This window comes from Topomyia yanbarensis, chromosome 2, assembly GCF_030247195.1.
Source record: "Topomyia yanbarensis strain Yona2022 chromosome 2, ASM3024719v1, whole genome shotgun sequence".
NCBI classification, from domain to species: domain Eukaryota; kingdom Metazoa; phylum Arthropoda; class Insecta; order Diptera; family Culicidae; genus Topomyia; species Topomyia yanbarensis.
The window spans coordinates 463,014,427-463,036,315 of NC_080671.1; the positions used below are offsets into that span (position 1 = coordinate 463,014,427).

General features: G+C 39.1%; 1 protein-coding gene across 1 annotated transcript in view; it reads right to left on the reverse strand.

Annotated features, from left to right (window-relative positions):
• LOC131686053 (delta-1-pyrroline-5-carboxylate synthase) overlaps positions 1 to 16,213 on the reverse strand; it is a 68,914-nt gene extending 52,701 nt beyond the window's left edge. Inside the window, exon 1 of the mRNA XM_058970173.1 lies at positions 15,831 to 16,213. Within this exon, the coding sequence (XP_058826156.1) occupies positions 15,831 to 15,965 (135 nt within the window). The 5' untranslated portion in view covers positions 15,966 to 16,213. The remainder of the gene's footprint in view (positions 1 to 15,830) is intronic.
• Between the last annotated feature and the right edge of the window lie 5,676 nt (positions 16,214 to 21,889).

Sequence of the window (21,889 nt, forward strand, 5' to 3'; positions counted from 1 at the left end):
AACCGTAAAATATGTTTATTGATGCACTCCCTTTTCAATACTTCCAAATTCATAGTCTAATCAGTCACAAAAAGCCGGTTTTCTTGCCGTAGGGACAGATCCCTCGTCAAATCATTTTTTTTTCGTGAACTTGCCAACGAAAACAAACTTGCATATTCTAGGAACTTTGCCGTGAGCAGAAGCCTTGTAGAGTTTGAGCCCCGATTTGCTTGAAATTCCCATAGACTTCATCGTCGCTGAAGACACATCCATCGAATCAGTACCTCGTCGTACAGGTTTTTTCGCCAAACCATAATTCAAGGTATTGAGATCAGGTTTGATCTTCCTAATGATTTTCAACCACAGTTGACGAGAATCGATGGCAGTAGTAAGAGTTTCCTTGTACTTTTTAATGTTTCAAGCCCCAGCGCATTCAGCATAATCTAACATTATTGCTAGTTCCCGAGTCGACGCTGAAGGTTTTTCCAGTAACTCCTCCTACTCCGCTTTCTTGAAGAACAATTCAGCACCATGTTGGTTTTAAACTATGGAATAATTAGACCGAGCAAAATTGTTTGCAACAAAAAAGGCTTTCAAAAGCTTACAGAGATGACTTTTTGGTCGTTTTAACGGTTAAAATATCAAAATCAAGGAATTGTTCTTTGACATTAAACAGATCTGCTATCAGTGAGAGCAAATTGAAAACTGTTGAAATATTTCGATAATAACAAAATAAGTAGTCAATTTATTTGCTTTGACAAAAAATTGAAAAGGAAGATTTTTTGACGTAGGACTACGTCTTTGTTTTCGATATGGGGGTGCACTAGGGTGACAATGATTTACATGAAAAAAAAATTTCACAACCTACACCCCCTAGCGTCGTTCCAAATCATGAAAAAATGACACTGTCCAAATTTGAGCGAAATCGGTTAACCCTAACCCCTCCCCCAACGAGCTTAAAGTTTGTATGGGATTTTTGGCCAAAATGTATGGGGAAACACTCACAGTTCACATTATCGCCCCTGGAGGTCGCTGTTAACTTCCGAACACGGACCTAGGAAGCAGTTAAGTTTTTGAAGATATGCCGAACAAGTTTGTCGAAGACTGCAAGACAATCCAACCAACCGTTAAAGAGTTATTAACGTTTAAAGTTGGATACTGCTGCTTAACATGCGCAAAGGGCGTACTCCGCTTATCTCATATATCGTCGCTGTTGTGCTATCTTATGACAAACGCCATTTTGGGGTAAACTGAGTTAGATATGCAACATTACTAATCTGAAATTACTCTACAAAATGGCGTTTTCAGAATTTTGAAATTTTGCTTGGTTACTGAGGTATAGCTAAAAAGGTGATGAGAAATTGTCAGTTTTTTGCTTTAAATCACTGTATCTTGGGATTCGCTTAAGTACTGTAGAAGTTTTAGATGTTTTTATATGTAAAAATGTCTGAGGAACACAATGGCATAATATTTTTTAAAATAAAAATACATGTATTGCGAGAAATATGCAGTTTTACTTTTAAATTGGCAATATTTCATGTTTGGCAACACTGTAATTAAAAATTACTATTTTTTCTAGATTGCTTGCTCAATTTACTTCAAAATGCATCTCATCGATTGTTTCTAGGCTGAATAAAGCCGAAGATATTAATAAAAGTTAATAATTGATGCTTTTTTTTCTATGGAAAATTTTCCATGCACAATTATGACACGCCATACAAATTTTGCCATCAATACACGCCTACGACACGTGTGAGTGCGACTTTTGTTTACATTTATAGTGAAAACTCGCAACATAGTCAACCGAACTTCGTGACATTTAAGAGTTTAATACAGAATAGATTGAAGCATTAATTGTCTTCTTTGAATTGTTTTTACCATTTATAAGTTTCAAGATATTCAATCTCAAACTTTAAAAATCGTTTTTCTCGAAATGTGCTAAATGGCGCTTGTCATAAGATAGCACAACAGCGACGATATGTGACCCACATGCAAAGGTGGGGCAAGGTTAGGAAAAACTCATATATCTCTGAAACGACGAGAGATAGAAAGTTATGATGTTCCACAAAGTTGTAGAGAAATAAAAGGACTTTTTGGTTTCACTGGGAAGTTTCAGGATTTCTCCGCATGGTGGCGGTAATGAGCCAAGCAATTTAAAGGGAATGCTCCTATCTGTACAGCGCTAAGAGATGGAGCATTTGGATGTTCTACAAAGTTGTAAAGTAGCAAAAAATACTTTATTCTCTCATTTGAAAAATGCAAAATTCCACCACATGGTGGCGCCAGTGAGCAAAATTCATTCAAGGTAATACGCCTATCTATACAATGGTAAGAGATAATGCAATCTGATGTTCTACGAAGTTGTAGAGCATTTGCACTCACACAGCTGTTTGGTTCAAGCATTGTACAACTGTACACCGGTCGCTTAGGTTCAATGTTTGAAGCAAATGTGTATACGCGGTTGCATGCGTTCATAATAACAATCTGTGCGTTCGTTGCGCACAGATGAAAACATTCTTAGTAATAAATTTACGCGAATCGGTGGAAAGCGCTACGAAGGTTTATTATTTACGATCATGGATTCCACGTGATTTATTTCCATTCAGCCTATCTATTTTGATTCTCCCAATACAATCTTCTACGTGTTTCGATATATGAATAACACCACTGCATTCGCTACATTTAAATATCTACTTCAGGAAAGTTACAACAATGTCAAAATGTTACTAGAAAATCACACATAAAATGTGACTATATTGCCTAAAATTTGAATTTGCTTCACCGGCCTGAGTTTTTTACCTCACTCAATCGAAATGTTTTTACAATTTTTAAAGGTTGAGATTTTCCCATTAAGAAATCTTAAAAGATGTCTTCTCAAATATTATTAATCGGATTCGATCGCCTAATACAAATAAAATGACTTGATAAGCGAGAAGGTTTGGTTCAATATGTTACGTTCGATGTTGGTTATATTTAAACTTTTCGAATGAAATATACTTGATTTATTATTAATCCAAAGGCACTAAGAAATTAAATATTTCACACTACATTGTGTAGTCCTACGTCCACAGTTCGTGCAACCCCATAGGGCTGTCCCTTGTAGTTTTTTTTTCTGAATAAAGCACCGCAAAATGACAACAAACTATTTTTGAATATTTTCTAGAAGTGAAAATTGAGTTTACGTTTATGGAAGTCATATTACTTCAAAACCATTCCAATGCAGTACTGATAGCATTCAACTTGTTAGACCAAGTAGAAATATTTGTTTTGCAGAACAATTTAAAATACGTGGCGGAAAGTTACAGTATTGGAGTTAAGATTCCCGTGTATATACAAAATGACAGTATAGAGGTAAGGTTATATGAGATATCTACGCGTACCCCCGTAAGCCAAGTGCAAAACACACGTCATAATTTGGAGATGTAGAATCCGAGTAACCTGATACTTGAAGAAATTTTTCCCGAATAAAGTTTCTGTGGTGAGAATGCGAGTCGAAAGGTCTACTCTCTCTTGACTATTCAATTCAAACACAACGGAACTATAATTGACCACGCCATGATATGCATCCATGATGGGCAGATTATTATGTGCAAGTACTGTAATTAAACGGGACACACTGGAAAACCTTTAGCGGAAAAGTGTCAGGAGAATACACCACAACCGATTGCCAACACATCTACGGCAAATCAACACAAATTTGTGGCAATTATTCAACTGAAAACACAGCATCAAGCACCGCAACATCTACAGCCAGCACCTTCAGCGCGGGTTTTGTGACCTATAAGTGCAAAAAGCAACGAAAAACACGTGATCGTCAGCCCGAACACGGAATTACCGATTAGAGATGGGCAATTCTGTAAAAAGAACTAGATCACATGATCCATTTTTTCCGTCCAGTTGAATTTTTAATTGTATATATTGTCAGTGCTTTGCCAAAGGAGACGCGACGATTATTTTTCGTCACAGAAAGCTTCGTAGCGCTATTCGGTTGATGTTTGATTCACTGGTCGCCAATCCCTAAATATGAAACGTGTTATAAAAATGAGTTTCCAAAATTTTACACTTCTAAATTAATTTGTTTTTTACATCATCGTCATAAAATATTTTGTCAGAAGGGCGTGCCCCCCCTTGTCAGCCGGCTGGAGCCGCCTATGGTAGTGTTTATACAAAGAAAGGTAGATGTGATATTGATCAGCCAAAAATGTGCAGAGCAATTAGCATTATATCTTTTCTTCTGAAAGGTATGGAAAAAAGTATTAGGCTCGCACATGAAATTGAATTTTTCAGCCGGTAACCACTGAATAATAATGTGCGCTCTTCATGAACATTGAGAGTGCCTTCGACAATACTGCTTTCGATTCGATTCAGCGTATTGCTGAACCAAAGGGGATAGAGTGTTCCACTGTCGAATGGATTACTGAAATGTTATATAGTCGGATTGTGACCGCATTGTTGAAACCTTCCCATGGATAACCACGAGAACCACTGCAGTCTGTCCTCGAGGAGGATTGCTGTCACATCCTCTGTGGTCCTGGTAGTAGACGGACTTCTAAATGAACTAGAGCTTCTGGAATTTGAAGTGAGGGGTTACACAGATGACATTGTCATCATTATTAAAGGGTAAGGATGGATCCTTGATCTCGGAGCGTACTCAAACTGACCGTGACATGGCAATGGTGTAAAAGGGAGCCCCAAAATTCGCCGTAATTTCATTTACAAGGAAAGAAAATTCAAAGTGAAACCACCTATCCTTAATGGAATCACCATAGAATTTGCTGTGGAAGTAAAATATCTTTAAGTTATAATTGATAGTAAATGCTATGAAATCCACATATTGAAAGAAGAAAGTCTTAAATGGCATGACGGTCTCTTTGGGAAAAATGAAACCAAAAATGATGAACTGAGAGACAAGGTTCCAGGTTCTACAACGTCAGTCTTTCAAGCGGAGGTATATGAAATTTAGCTCTAATCTAGAAAATATCTGCTAAGAAGCGACCTAAGGGCGAAGAGGTTGGTCTATCTGTTTGCCTAGCTAGATTAAGAGCTCTAGGTTCATGGAACTTCGAGTCCCAGTTCGTCTTCTCCCATGCTAGGGCACATGGTAAAAGAAGAAGGAACGAGTTGACCGATGAGCTGGCAAATATGGAAACTGCCTTTCGTTTCCCAGGTTCTGAGTTATTTATTTATTTATTTATTTATTTATTTATTTATTTATTTATTTATTTATTTATTTATTTATTCATGTATTTATTTATTGGAGCAGGGAAAAGCCCTCTTGAGATGAAAAAACATAAGCACTCTTTCTCAAATGGGCGCAAAACCTCCTCGTCTTTTCGTACCAACAGATATAACATAATGCAAATGATACATAATTACTTATGGCTATATAAATTACATCCTAAAATAACACATCTTATCTAATATTATAATAACAATAAGCGTTACGAACTATATATTAAACTACGGGTCATGTTTTAAAATAATACTGTATAGACGTCTAAGGGAAACACGGGACAAGTTAAAGTCAAAGGACGTGTATTATTGGTTGAAAATTTTGAGTTGGCTAAGGAGTCTGGGACAGTCTATATTGTCCAAAAGTAAGTCGGGGGCATCATTCAGATTACAAATTCTTAGGTATAATATAAAATCATCGGCGTAGAAAACCTTTAAGCATTTCAAAGAGAGATTGACGTCATTGATGTAAATTAGAAATAGGAGAGGTCCAAGGTGACTTCCTTGTGGTACACCAGAGGTAACGGTAATTGCTTCAGAGATACTATCTCCTATTTTCACGGACATTTCGCGACCAACAAGATACGAGTTTAGCCAGTCGAGGAACATTCCGTGGAAACCGAGACGCTTGAGTTTCGCTATGGCGATTTCGTAATCTATGTTATCAAATGCAGCGGACAGATCGGTGTAAATTGCATCCGTTTGATGTCCTTTCTCCATCTCTTGGATGATGTAGGAAGTATAGCAAACTAGATTGGTGTTTGTTGAACGCTTGGGAGTTATGGTGTAGGTTTGGATGTAGAAACACTTTGATGCCCTACAACCCGTTATCCATCAAAACGGTTTAATATTCGAAGAGGAAAACTAGAGAATTCCTCACTTTATGTAAACCCGAACTACAGGTAATCACTGACCCTTTGATAATTATTGCTCTTTCTCCCTTTCCCTCTGAGATCATGTGCCCATGTTAGGAAAGGCTCCACATAGTGCCTTCAGGAAATGCCATTATGTAAGGGATTACTAGATCCTGACGAGCTCAGAAAGACTTCTTCACTATTCAGTCCATGCAAACAGAGATAGAAAAATTGTTCTCAAGGTTTGAATCACTGACTGCAACCATTGACACCAAATCGAGTGCGCTTTCTCCCTTTGTTACACCGATTTTTTGGCCAAATGTACTTGTAACACACCAAAATGCCGCAGTGCGAACGATAGGAATTCATTTTTATTTACATTTTAACGACATACAGTTAGTTAGGGAAAGTTATGAAAATTAGAGCCATAGTACTCAAGTGAGAGCAAAAATGTGAAGAAAACAGATCGGAAAACTAGAAGTGGCAGGGTCATTAAAACAGGCTTATTATCTTAAGGGCTTAACTGTTGTCTTCTGCTGATGAGGGTTGAGCTTAGGCAGCATAACTACGAATCACTCGAGTTCATCAGCATGCCCCTTGGCATAGACAGACTTGTCTATCTTTACCGTGGGAATCGACAAATGAAACGCCACGCCGTAAGGAATAATGTAGATATGAAGGCATCAAATGTGATCAAGACTGTAAAGCTCAACCGCCGTGCTGATGATCAGTTGCTTTAAATATAACTGTGTTTCATCCGGGGCTGCCTCACTGGTTAGTGAGTGCCTCGAGTTGTCGAACGTAACACCCAAGCTAGTTACATCAGTACCCAGAGGAAAGGACGTTAGCTCGCTCCGGTTTGTGTCATTCAAAGTTGGCATCGATGAAAAATTCAAAAATTTTAACCAGAAATGTTCGATTTCGTGAATTTGAGGATAGTCGATCAAAAAACGGTGTACAAATTGGCAGATTAAGGTCACATGTGGATCGGTAGCCTCATCTTGATTGGGACGCACTAAAAAGCCTTCTGACACCGTAACCGCCGATCCATCAACTGTCACAATGTTTTAAGGCTCAGTTCTCTGCCATTTTTGGGCGTTCTGGTTATGTTTACGGAGGTTTAGAGGGGCTATTCTAACCTGCAAATATATATGTGTTACCAGACGTTCTGTTTCTGATGGTTATCCAAACTACAGTTCTGTGGGAAATGAAAGCTTGCCTATTCCCTAAGTTAATTGTGAGTGCCATATCGAAAATGCGATTCACTTAAACTCTTCAGCCGAGCACAGAGATACACTTCGTTCCAATAGTAAAAATATAGATAAAAATAGTTTTTACCAACGAAACTAACATGAAAAAGAAGGTAACTATAGCACCAGAAGAGGTCGTTCAAATTGACTCATATCATCCTCCTCTAGCGTTTATCGCTGTTTGTCTGCGCGCAGCTTCATTTAACGAGGATTATGACGCAATGACAATACTTTAAATTAATTGCTTTCAGATGTGCTCTGGTCTGAAATGTATCTCTTTGTATAAAAGCTACGTGAAAAAGAGACAAAATGATATGCGGCCGAATCCAAACCGTTTTTGGGGGTTTGTAAATTCATAACGAAAGGAGAACTACGGAAATCAACTATCATATCGCCACAACTGAAGAAGCAAGACTGGTCCTGCACTCAATTCCAAGGGACAGAATTTGATATGTTTGAAGTTTCTACAGCGATGATTGAAGCGGCAGCAGTCTTGCAATCCAGAACCGGGTTATATTTCTCCGTGTATTTTTTCAAAAGTTTCAATAATAGACTCAGATCAGACTTATGCTTCAGACAATTGATTGTAAAAATTAGCTCGACGGAATCTTCCGGGGTTTTTCGCCCTCCGGTGTGTCCCAAGGAAGCAATCTGGGTCCACTATTGTTCACACTGTTATTCAATGACGCTGTAATCCTCCTGACCAACGGTGAAATGCTCATTTACGTTGATGATTTGATTTTTTTTTGTCATACAGTGTGAAGCTAGTTGTAGGTATCTGCAGCCTCCTCGAATTCAGCGTCTCGAAATGCAGTACAGTGAAGACCAGTTTTTATCAGCCCCTTAGTGAATTTTAGGCTGATAAAATCGGGATATATGTTTTTCTTTCTTTTTAATAAACCGAAGCTCTTAGAATATTTTTCTTTAATCCCTAGATATAGCCTTTTAACCCTTTCTGATTATTTAGTTTAAATTTTCCTTAAGGGGGTCTAACAGCGCAAAATTTAAAAAAACAAAAAACTTTTTTTTTGCATTTCGTATCTCTAAGATAAGAAAAATATGCTCAAGAAAGAATTTACTCGAATTCAACTTGGTTCGTTTGCTAGATCCCATCAAACTACTAACTATCAATTTTCATATGAGGCTGACAAATCGGGGTCTGATAAAATCGGGTGCTGATGAAATCGGGTCTTCACTGTATTAATACGTTTTGTCGCTGCAGAAAGGCGGGGTGCGACTCTATCGCGTTGATCAAGTGAAGAACTTTGAAGTGTGACTTGACTCAAAATTGACACTCAAGATGCATTATTCTGCCATAGTCGACAAAGCTAACCGACAACTGGGTTTTTGTTTCGAAAACTGCTTGACTGATGATCTCTTGTCCCTACGCGCCTCGAAACGCCGTAGAATTGACGTATGATAGAACTTCGTTACCGAGTCGCTTGTCGATATTTTTGCATAGAAAAATTATAGAATGTAATTGAAATGGTACATTATAATGTACAAAAGTTTTGATCAATTCGCATCACCCAAATTTCTAAAACAAATTCGTTAAATAGGTGTTTTCTCGCTGAACACTTCCTCTCCTTAAGGACATTATCAACAATAAGCTATTTACATACGTTTACATTGTGCACGAATATTTGTGATGGTTTTAAGTTGCTCATCACAGCAGGCCAGCGATGTCAGATCTACAGAAATTTCCGTAGATCTACGGATTTGGAGGTTTTCTACGGATCTACGGATGCTGCCGTAGATAAAATCTACGTAAATGCAATTTTTTCTACGGAAATCTACGGATTTATATCAGTGTACTTTTGAAGAAGGTTGCCAATGATCGACAGTTATTTTTTCTATTGGAAAATCATCTTAACATCTTGTTTTAATTCGTATATTTGATTCGTGCACGTAGCCTGACAGCTGATTTGTCGATCGATTGGCGCTGGTTCAGGTAAACTCGAAAAGGACACTGAGTCTCGTGACAGTTGACTTTGATAGTTGGAAATATTGGTTGACCAACCTCGGCGCGGCCCGATGTAAATATGAATATCTGTAGCACTTTTTAAAACGAAATGCTATTAAGAAGCACAACTGGAAATTCCGAATGGCAAAACGCGATCCAAAATCAGCTGGGTATTTCTCCGATGTCATTGATGTCAGGACCTTCTGAGAAACGAACGTCGCCTCTGACCATGTTCTGGTGGCATGTGGGATTTGTACTTGGCCAAACTAGAAGGCGAATGCTCACAGCGGCTATACGTCAAAAAGGAGCGATATGGTCGTCCACATCGTACGAATGAGGATACAACAAAAATGAGGAAAGCTTTGCCATGAATGACACGTGAAAGCAATCAACAACACGAGAAGGAAAAACTTTTATTACTAAAGCAATTAGAGTTATATAAATCTGTCCAGCAACCAACGTCACGTTAAAGGTGTATTGCCAGATATAACGTTAATCTCATTCAGCTTCAACATGTTCGAAATTTGGCTCTGGTATGCATACCTCGTACCTCACTAGATCAATTTATCTACAGTAACAGCATGACACATCTTTATGAACAGGATTAAGTTAAGATTAAGGTCCCTGTCTACAAGGAGGGCGGTGCAATCGACGGAAGAGTACATGATTTGTCTCCTGATGGCGTTATACGTAGATTCATGTCGCAAGACGACGAAGTTGTTGCCGATAAAGACGTGTTCAGGAATTTGTTCCCCATTTCCTAGGCTGTCCGGGTTGTGAGAATGCGGATAGAACACTCCATTCCTTTCTTCGTGACCCTGGAAAATGTAACCAACTGGCGCATATAACCCACAAACTGTTACGTTTCAATTCTACGAACAACTATGGAAAACAGTGGTATAAAATCTCTCTTTTGTTGTCCATTTCTGCTGCATTAACCGCAACCAGGATTCAGTTTCAACGCCTTATTCATTCTTTAATCTGCATCTTGACTGAAGTTTAAAGCAGAGTCTAAAGCCTTCAGCTCGGAAGCAATATTAATGCATTCACCCACCAAAACATTCAACAATTAAAAGCAGAAGGTGGCATCTGTTACATTTTCGGACATACATTGAATTTTGCCATAACCAAAAAAAAAAAAAATCTCGACTTCAACGCCGAAAGCAAAAACGCAAGCAGTGGTCCAACCAGCAACGACAGCTAAACCAGAATCTTATATTGAATCATCAACGATTACATCCAGTACTTTTATAGCAACAAATAGCACCGCCAAACAAGATGCAAATGGTAGATAAAGATTCATCAAATTGCATCATGAAAAAAACGCTGCATAACACAACACATCGGGATGTTTTCTCTTGAAAATGTGGGAAGAAGTAGTTTAGAAAGTATTTATTACATTGTGTTGTTATTGCTGTCAGAACGACGCTGAATCCCTCTGGATAAAGACTCGTCACGTAAATCGTTTGTTTACCATTTATCTGTCAGTGTCATTCCAATCGAGCACGAAACCTGTCAGTGTCATTTAGTTGGGATAAGATGGCGAGGCTTTATTCAGTAATTCAGCGTCTTTAGCTGTCAGTTTTTCGAAAATTGGAACGAAAAGCAACGTCGCGAATTCATTTTGCGACACCCATCGGGACATCGGAAAACAATTGGGAATCGTGCAATCAACCGTGAGTCGTATGATTAAAAGGTACTACTAAACTGTGAGCATCGAATGGAAGGAGTAATGCAGGCAGAATAGATGTTCTATTAGTGGTCAGCATCACAAGCGTGTAGTGAAAGAGTTTAAGCGTAATCCAATGCTTCGGTCAGGGGTGTGCCTAAAAAGTTGAATCTGTCCAAGTCTTTGGTTCAGAGAGCAAAGGCCGGGAGAAACAAAGTACAAAGTGCAGAAGGCTCCAAATCGTGACGAACGGAAAAATTTGGTGGGAAAGTCATGGACGTGAAAACTGTACACCCAGATGCTGACGAAGCCTCATTATCTCATCATGGATGATATGACTTGCGTCAAGGCGGACATTCTGTAGCTTCCGGGGCAACTATTCTTCACCACCCAGCACAAATTTGATGTTCCGGAGGAAGTAAGGAAGCAGAAACTTTCAAAGTTTGCCAATAAATACATGATTTGTCAAGCGATTTGCTTTTGTGGCAAACGGAGTAAGCCTTTCCTGACTACCGAGACTGTAAACGGGGAGATCTATCTCGAGGAGTGTCTTCAGAAGCGTCTGTTTCCTCTGTTGAAATAACCCGAGGGTCCTACGATCTTCTGGCCGGATCGAGCCACTATTCAAATGTTGTCCTGGAATGGCACGAAGCCAATGGGGCTACTTTCGTACCCAAAGAAATGAACCGGAATTAAGGCACATCGAAAAATACAGCAGGCACTACGGAAGCATCCCAAGGAGGTCAAATCTGAGGAAGACATGAAGAAAAATGGGTTTCCGTACAGGAGAAGCTGAAGCTAGATGTTGTACAGAAACTAATGAGGGTAGCTAAGCGTAATGTGCGAGCGTAAGGTTGTGGTCTTGTAGTTGAATAAAATAAATATGCCAAAAACTTACTAATGGGTTATATTGCATTGTTTGAAAGTTTGAAAAGAATCAGACAAACTTGGTAATTTTTACAGCGTTTTTTACGTGGTGCAATTTGATGTGGGACATTTCGGAAGGGTTCACGACCGTAGTCAGCAAATCGAAGAAGCATACAAAGCCAACCGAGCGTTAAATTCTAAGCAACTGCTGCGTTGTTAGCATGGACGAAATGACGATCAAAGAAGCAGACTGAATGACCGTCAGGCATTTGTAGCACCCCACAAAAAAGCTCCGCGCGCAATAGTTAATTGCGCGCGAGGGAAATACTACTAACCTATTGAAAAAATCTTTATCTTTATTTGTTGTAAATATATAAAAGGCAATGGCTCCGCATTGAATAGCGAACAATATAACAAAAAATTGGGATAGCACAATCACCAATAAGTATTAAGAATAAGTGGCCAGATGGCAATAACAGAATCCCGTTCGAACATCTAAACGTCGGGAGTGACAAGCAGGACAAAGCAATCCACTGCATGATTCTCAATATCACATAAAAATCCTCAATATCGCCTATGAATACCCTGTTCTGTTTAAAAGACTGCGCCCGTTGGCTGAATCGGGCTAATTTTTAGGTTACAAATAGGCCTTAACAGTGCGTCTTGAATAAGACTGCTATTTTAAAATGCTTTTTACTGCTGTTGTGTATTGAAAATGTTGATTACTAGTAAGAAGCATTTGTAGAGTACTAAATATCAATTCATTAATGAATATAACTTTAACTTGGAATTGAGTTTGGGCACAAAATCCCTAAATGGGGTGAAAAACACTATTGAGTTCTGCAAGATGACGACACGAATGAACTCTTGCTGAATGAAGTTCACGTTTGACAATTCTCGGTGGTTTGTTTACTTTGTCAGTTGCGTGAGTTCGAGTGCAACGGGTGCTCATCTGTCACATTCGAACTCACGTAACTCCTATGTAAACAAACCACCGAGAATTGTCAAACGAAGTTCATCATTTTGTGGGGTTATGCCGGTTGGTGTAAAACCTTATTTGGAATACTTTTGTTTCTTTGAGTGCAGAGCAAATCTACGGATTTAATGTCGCGAGAATCTGGCATCGCTGCAGCAGGCTGTGCGTGTCGCAGTCATCTTTCGTTTGTTTACTATTCGGTACGGTTTAAATTCTTCGTTTACAAAATGTCGAGCATTGAAAATGAAGTGTAAAAATACGATTTCGGACACATGGCTAAGTGAAAAGAGTAACTATTCGCGGGGGAGTGCTTTAGAATTCATCACACGAACGTAAAGTCCATGATTATATGGATGAACTGCCAGAAAGATGCAGGAAACCCGAATCTTCCAACAATAAAACGGGAGCGAATGTATCAAACGGAGCCAAAAAAATCGCCAAACAAAGTGCAGAATAAAAACAACGTGCTGCAATAAGATCCTGGAGATTGTTTTGTCAGTTTTACCGCGGCCGGATGCATGCATTTCGATGAGACCTATGTCAAAAAGGACTTATAATCTTGCCAGGTCCACAATAACATAAAGTTTATGGGGGGGGGACGCACACTTTCTCATTGATGTGTATCGTTTACATGCTGTCAAACTCGAAGTCGTGTTTTTCGATTCAACGAAAATGGAGGTGAACCAACGCGAGCCGAGAGAACAAATTCTTTCCAAACACCTGGAATATCCTGACCTGTCGCACCGGCAGTTGGGAAAAATGTTGAACATTCACCATTCAACCGTCTCCAGAGTGTTGAAGCGGTTCCAGGTTGACGTTGGACAACGGCAAAGGAGCTGGAAGAAAACCGGGACCGGAGAACAAAAAGACGGAGGGAAATGTGAAGCGGATGATTAAAGCAAATCCCAACGTCTCAAGCCGTGATTTGGCTAAAAAGATTGGCATGTCGCAGAGCTACGTCCAGAATGCAAAGAACAGAGCTGGACTACATACATACAAGGTACAGAACTTCCCAAACCGCGATGAGCGGCAACAATCGACGGCTAAAACTCGAGCACGGAAACTTTACCAGAAGATACTGACAAAATATGGCTGCTGTGTGATGGACGACGAAACGTATATAAAAGCCGATTTTAAGCAAATTCCGGGGTTGGAGTTTTTCACCGGCAAGAGCAAGTTCTGTGTGGACGACAAATTTAAGAAGAAGAAAATGTCGAAGTTCGCCTCCAAATATCTCATTTGGCAGACCATCTGCTCTTGTGGACTGAGGAGTGAGCCTTTCGTGACAAAGGGCACAGTAAATGGCGAGATCTACAAATCTGAGTGCCTCGAGAAGCGCCTTTCGCCGTTCTTGTAGCATCACAACGAAGCTCCGCTATTTTGGCCAGATTTGGCATCATGCCACTATTCTAAAAGTGTCCTGGAGTGGTATGAGGCCAATTCTGTCAATGTTGTTCCAAAGGACATGAATCCGCCAAACTGTCCGGAGCTGCGCCCGGTGGAGCAGTACTGGGCAATGATGAAGCGGGAACTTTGGAAGAGCAAGAAGACAGTCAAAGACGAGACGGACATGTTAAGAAAATGGAAAAAAAGACTGTAAAGAACTTTGATGGAGGGCATCAAGCGAAAATGCGTGTTTGCCCTTTATGTGGAAGCCAGTAACGCACGCTTGTTGCTAGGCACCGACTCACTTGTTTACATTGAGAAAAAAATGGAATTCGAAGTGAAAATTCAAACGCACAAATGAGAGTGTTTCGAAAAGAAACCCCAAGTGAAGAGGGGTGACATTTTCGCACAAAATAAGAACTACAGATGGCATTCCGTCAAAAACTCGAGTTGATTGTATAGGAAAATGTTCTAGCTTCCTCAAGTAGCAGTTTCGTGGCACACCGGCAAGGTTAGTGTGTTGAAAAACGTATTTTATATTTGCTCATGTCAGATGCTTGATTAGGCAGGGGAGAGGGGTGTGTGTGGCGTAGGAGCTATGTTAAAATCCTTAAGTCGGGCTGATTGCTGAAACAGCGGTCATCGAAAAGTCGATGAGCGCCCGAAAATAATTGTCGCAAGGATAGAACATGCTTTGTAAAACCTATTTTATATACATTAGAATGTAAAAGTAGAATATAAATTTCAAGCGTAAAAATTGGACTGAGATCCTCCAGCATAAGAATCACGTAACAAGCTCTTACCGGAAATACCACTTACATCGACTTTTATTCTTGGTCTCTCTTTTGCACTTGTTACTGTTGTCAAACATAAAACAAGAAGTTCAAATCAGTCGAGTTCTTCCGTAGAATTAGGTATCATTGAATTGTTTGACTCATGCTCAAGATTAGGTAAATTTAGGTATCCTTTATTAATAGTTGAGCATGAAAAAGAGGAATGTGGTTTGCCTAAATTTTCCTTATTGAACGTTACTTTCAAATTGCGTCAAAATAATTCCAAAAGATTGTTTAAGTTTTTTTGTTTCGAATAGTTAAAGTAATAGATATTTTTAAAGTGATCTGCGATCCTGCGAATACACGGTAGCACAGAACTAGATGCCTTTCAACACTTTCACTCATTTACGTGACGTCCAATTTACACTGCTATTTAAAATCTACTGACTATCAAATTCCTTAATCCCCTCGGAACTTCGGAAGGGGGTACCTTCCATCGAAGTATTAAAGACGGCTAACAACTGAAAATATAAAACTCGGACTTAGGCCGTTCGGTGTCTTTCCACCGATCAAACAGAATGCAATTTGAAAAGGTTTATCGTCGTGACAACATCACCTCGCTCCGTCAGAGATGGTGTAAATGGAACCTACCAAAATAGGCGTGTTTTGGCCGACTTTCTCGATTGAATGTAAGTTTTAAAGTGTTTCTTTTTGGAAGAACCGATCTTCACACGGATGGTTAATCATTGCCAATTTTTTCGGGGAAGAAGCATTTTGAATTCGCTCCAATACAATTTGTATGTAATTTCAAACACAAAATGATATTTTCACAGTTTGGCATTAACTAGGTTCTTGGGTCCATCCTTCTAAGCTAAACTAACCTGTTCCGCCAGATACGCGCTGACTCCGGGACTGCTGACCACGGAAAATTTCCGATCACCTCTCAGCAGCTGATGATACCGGCTCCAGAACATCGCAGCGCGCGTTAAGCCTAAACCTCGCAAACACATCGCCATCGTTCACAATGCTCCGCTTTGCCCGACTTAACACAATAGTTGAAGTTGAATTAAATTAAATAAAAGCAATCCGCACTTAGAAGAACGCAAACTGTTTTGAACTTTGACAAATAAACTACACTAAATCACAGCATGATAACTAAAAACTAAAATAAAATATAACTAGCTTGAAAGCGGCGAACGAAAACTCGCTTAAGCGCTCCGGAGGACCTTCCAGTTGACTGTCTCACACTCGACTAATCATTGCAGGGATTAAACTCGGTAAGACAACCATCATCCGGATCTGCACACTACTGGAAATCGGTCAATATTATTGAGACTGAATTGATAGGAAATTTACAACACGACTCGTTCTTTGGCCGATTCCATCACCCATTCAAAGACGCTGGACGCTGATAGTGCCTTTCAATCGGGCGTCCTTCCTCTAGGACTGACGGTCGTTTGGATGATGATTCAACTATACATACTATACATACAGGTAGCAAACACATCACACACTCAGTATAGGCTACTACTGCCTGTCGCGCCAAATTTTATTACCTGTGCTGTGTTTATCAGCTACTTCAACCAGGATGCAAGGCTAGGCTCTGCCTGTCGAGCCGTTATTATCAACATAATCAAACAGCTGGCCATGACTGGAGAAGGATACGCGATGACGCACCGTTTCCAGCGGACATGTTGCTTCCAGTAGCCAGTACAGGCCGGTTCAATGTACGGCAAGTGAAAACAACAGCACGACTACTAGGATGTACGGGTTTTTTTTTTGATAATGACATTCCGTGTAGCCGAATAATTGAATCGGGGCGCACAAATTCAAATATTGCATTGAGAGCGTGAGTAAAATGTGTTATCAGATTGACCTATAAGCGCCGGCATATTGCGTGTGCGGATAGTGAAAAATGAGCCACTTCCAGATAAGCCGTTGATTAGAGGGTTATGGTTCGGAAAACGGCGCTATTCTTTGGTATTTGGCAATTGATTTCTAAGTATAGCTGGCAGCTGTAGGCGAGAAGATGGAGACGATAGGTATTGTCGTAAATAGTATTGTTTTGATTTGTACTGATTAGAGCAGTGTGTCGGGGTTAGAATTGACAGTTTCATTGATGACACAGCGATAAATATTTAAAATTATTTAAATAGTGTATGTTCATCGAATCAAATTCAAATAAAACGGCTATGGCAATCAGTGTATAATTAACCCTCAGCAAGTCGCGCGGTGCACTGAGTGCACAACATTGGGAAATTCAGTTGAAATCGGCTTAGAGCTGCAGGCGGCTCCCCGAAATGTAGATAATAGCGCGACTGCCGGACCGCTGCATAATCCGATTTCCATCGATTGGGAGGAATTTCAGAAATGCATTCTTGATCCGATGTGATTACCCTAGTTTATTTATACGCGTCGTCGACTATCATCACGGAATCCGCGACGTAGAGTAGAAACAAGAATATATATCCATAGACAACTATATCCAACTAGAGACTAACAAGCGTTTTCATCCTAAAAACAGATTGTTCTATAAATTATTAAAATATTTTTCACTTCCATTCATTGAAGCTATCTTTCCATTTTTTATTTTAGTGATCCTCAAGTTTTTGTTGGGTTTTTAGCATTCTAAGTTTACCTATTGATTTACGTGTTTAAAGTTTCCTAAGAGGATGCCGAGCAATATGGTGTTTCACCGAATCGTCGGTTTTAGGGCACTATTTTCCGGTCTTCTACAGTCGCAGCCACCATGTAATTCGCTAATGTTAAATTTTTAAAATGCAAGAAAAGCCACTACTCAGCGATAGTCGCTTAAGATTTTAGAATCGTCACAGTCCAGTAGCATCAAAAAGCTGCGTACTAACATTATCTGCAATAGTTCATTTCGTATCACTGAATCGTACGCTACTCTAAAATCAACTAGCAGATGATGAATCCACATGTTGTATTCTTGAAATTCTGCTAAATAGAACACGAGGCACCTTATAAACGGTAATTAAGAGCGTAGTGCCTATAGTAGTTCTTCTAATAGCCTGGCCCGACGAGAGGGGTGAACAGCGGGGGTTGGTAAAATGTCCGAGAGCCCGGATCTATTTTATTGACCCGCATTTGTACCTGATAAAAATAGATGTTTCAGTTTTTTATTTGTGTCTTCGAAATTGTCGCACAGACTCTACCCAGCAAACCATCAATCGTATAACAATGTAGAAAAAGACTCGTATTGATGTCTACAAAAAGTCTAAATCGTTACGACAGTCGAATTTAATCTGCAGAAATTGATTTGTAATCGCATATTACTTGAAACATGATTTAAATACGATATTTGTTTCAGAATCGCATTGATGTTCTAATTAAATCGTACTCGATCAGAGCTGGTCGTAGATACTGACAACCTATATTCATACAGCTACAAATATTTAAACAATGTGGTCGTTCATATGTGTGGGAATAGTCAGTTAGCAACATAAACATATGTACGACTTCGATATATATCACAATAATTTAAAAAAGTTAAATACGACTTAATATATCACAACGTATACGAAAACCGATTTCGCAAAATTACTTACGACTTATCTCATATCTTTGAAATGAGATTGCTGCATATATGGCGAATATTTATCGGAATAATGTTTCTCTACTTGACGATAAGACGATATAATTACGAAATATTATCACACCTTAAATAAATTAAATAGTCCTGTGCAGTCCTGTTCTACAACCCAAATGTCGCAAGTTCGGATCCCATCTTAATATGAAAATATGTCTGGCAACGGTTTCACGATCAGCAGCATTCCCCTTTTCTAATATTTTGTTATGGTGGAGATAATTGATCTACCCAATATTGCCTTTTTAATTTGATCTTCTTTACCGACGAATAAGAATTAATCGTATATAGTGTTGCGGAATCGTATACTAGGTATGTATATCGTATGTAATCTGAGATGTTTCGCATATCCATCCAATCGTAAATATATTCTCTAGACTCGCTTTCATACTAGAAATTATCGCGCTTAACTTGTATATTTTTGTCAGAAATCGTCAATTTCAGTAGTTTTGTACGTATATCGCCTCCAGTTTGGTACGTATATGCCGATTTTATGCACATTGTGCGACTTGTTTAGTGGAATATAAACATGTATTATTCAGATGAAACTTGGATACACCATCAAAAAGGCTGGCTGGTTAACCTAGATTTATACTGTTTTATTCAAAAATTATATAATAAAATGTTATATTAAAATAAAAAATATCGCGTGATTCGTTAGTCTTTTTGCAACAAATATCCGGAGGGTTGTTTTGACTATAAGTTACGCGGTGCCCAGATATCCACAAGAGTTGCGAGCTTCGGAAGTGGCGTGTGGGTAGGTGCAAGTGAATAATTTGTGGTATGCTACCACAGTCGACATTGCTGGTCAAAACATTAAAAACAAATAGTCGTTAGAAGTATCCTACGATCGGACCGAGTTTGTAGGTTGATGGCAGAGCAATGTTCCTCAAGCCGTATGGTATCAGGCGAACTGAAATCTCTCAAAGTATTTCAGCATAGAATAGACCCACTGGGTACCTGCTACCATGTCGTAAGAGGCGACTAACTTTGCCCTTTCTCTGGTTAGCGAATCTCTGTGAAAAACTGTTCAGTTGTGAACATAACACTCTAAAAAATCCTGTTCTAGCAATCCACCGCGATTTGTTTTGTTTTACAGAATCGTACGCGTTTTTGGAATACACCTGTAGATGATCAGTCCCCTTGTTGATAAATAACGGATCGTTGCTTAAATATCTGGTCCATCCTCGATTGTTCTTGTCGGAAGCAAAGGAGCGCAGTTTGCTGAACTAGACATATTTTGTGCTGATTCCATCAGTGGGTAACCTACCCAAACACAGTAACTGTTCGCTTCAGATTGGGGTGGTGGTCATCCTTTTGTTATTTTTTTTTTGGTGATTCGTCAACAGTGCAGTGAGTCATTATTTTTTCCATTCTTATTTTGTTGCAAATGAGTAGTAGTTTTCATTTTATTATTTTCAAAGTTGCACATATTTTGTCGCATACAGTTTTGAATATTCGTTCTTTTGATGACATTGTAAGGGAGGCCGTTTCCGCTGGATTATGCCATTGCCGACATTGCTTTGGACCGAGCAGACTAATTTCTATGTTTATTTGGTGCTTGTTTGACCAACTAGGGAATTAGTCCATGGGGCATTAGGTGTGCGTGGGGCAAACGCATGGTCTTGTCTGAGTATGTATGAGGGTTGAGACTTGACCATTCGCGAAAGGGATCGAAGGCCAGATATCAACTTATATCAGCAAGAAGAATTTTTTCATATCCCTTTCGCAAAAACGGTCGATATTGTTTAGTTGTGGCACCAGCTCGTTTCACTCTTGTTTTTTTCTATTCGAGATTTATTGTTGGTTTTCCTTTTGTTGGTTTGTCTTCTGTAGGAATAATGTCTGAATTAACTGTATTCTATCTCTTCACTCAGAACTGTGGTACTGTCAACTATCTCATGTTTTTACACTTATTTAGTACTAACCTGGCATAACCAGCTGTGAACATAACAATAAATAAATCGCGCGCAGAAGTGATTGCTATCACGGCATTCTATTGCTTGCTTAGAATCGGCATTTTGTTATACTAATGCTACGTGAACAACTCAGTTTCCATTCCTGTTTTCATATTTTTTGTAGTTTAAATAATAAAAAAGTTTTGTAGTTTGAAGTAATAAAAGTTCTTCTTACTACGAAACCATTATACATGTGCAATTCCAACTATCTAAAAGATTAGTACCTACACACAAAAAAATTAAGACACATAGAAGTACTTCTTGTGTAAGGTTCTGTATTTTATTCAAACGATTGCCGGGTAAAATCAGCACCGAAACGATAGGGACCACGAAAAATTCGTCACGTAATAGAAAAGTAAACGTAACCGGTTTATTAAAATATAGGCTCCTCATAGTCGGTTATCCGGAGTTAAAGTTGTTTATTTGGCTAATCGCATTAATACGACAGGTGATAAAATTTCCCAAAATCTCGACAGCCGGCTGCCCAGAGCAATTATTACATGATAACGCTATTGGCACTCTCTTCTTCCCGTAATACATAGTGGAGATGCAGAGGATTCCTCGGTCTCTAGCAGCAACATGTATCGGACTAACATTCCTTTCTTTCCCAGAAGATCTGCATTCGGATATGGCCAGCGTCGGCTCAAAGTCACATTTCTTCGCCGTTTGCTATCTCCTTCATCTATGAAAACTGCTCCGGTTCCGAGTGTTTTCCTTGAGTAGATGATAGCACTATTGTGAAATAGAAACGCCTGTAAAAACGTAGCAGAATATGCTTAGTTCACCAAAAAAATGGCACGATTTGTAATGTGTTTTTTTTAAATGAAACTAAGGAGATTTTATAGCTATCTTATACATATACGCAAGGGGGTAAAATGATTTTCGTAAGATTAGGGAGGGGGGGTCATTTATTTTTTATGGCAATATGATTTGACATTTTTAGCTGGGAGATTATTGGAGCAAAATAAATTTTAACTAAGGGATTTAATTTTAATTTTTACAATTATCTTAAAACTAGGAATAACTAGTGGAGCTGATTGAATTTTATAAAGATTCGGGGAGATTAATTAGAGTTATTTTTATGTGGTAGTGGAGTTGGGCATTTTCAACGACATTATGTAATATAATAGTTAAAACTAGAAGAGACAGGAAGAGCTAAATGCTTCGAGAAGATATTTGGGAGGAGGGGGGGGTCTAGGGGGTGATACTTCTGGGTGTAAGAGTCAGGGGAGGGAGGGTGTAAAAAGATGACAGGAGGGTAAATTATTAACCTTCAGTTCCAACGGCAGTCTTACAGTCTTACTGTCTTACTGGCCTTAATCAGGAAGAGCTATCAGGCCTTAATCAGGAAGAGCTATGCACTGGGACGCCGGGT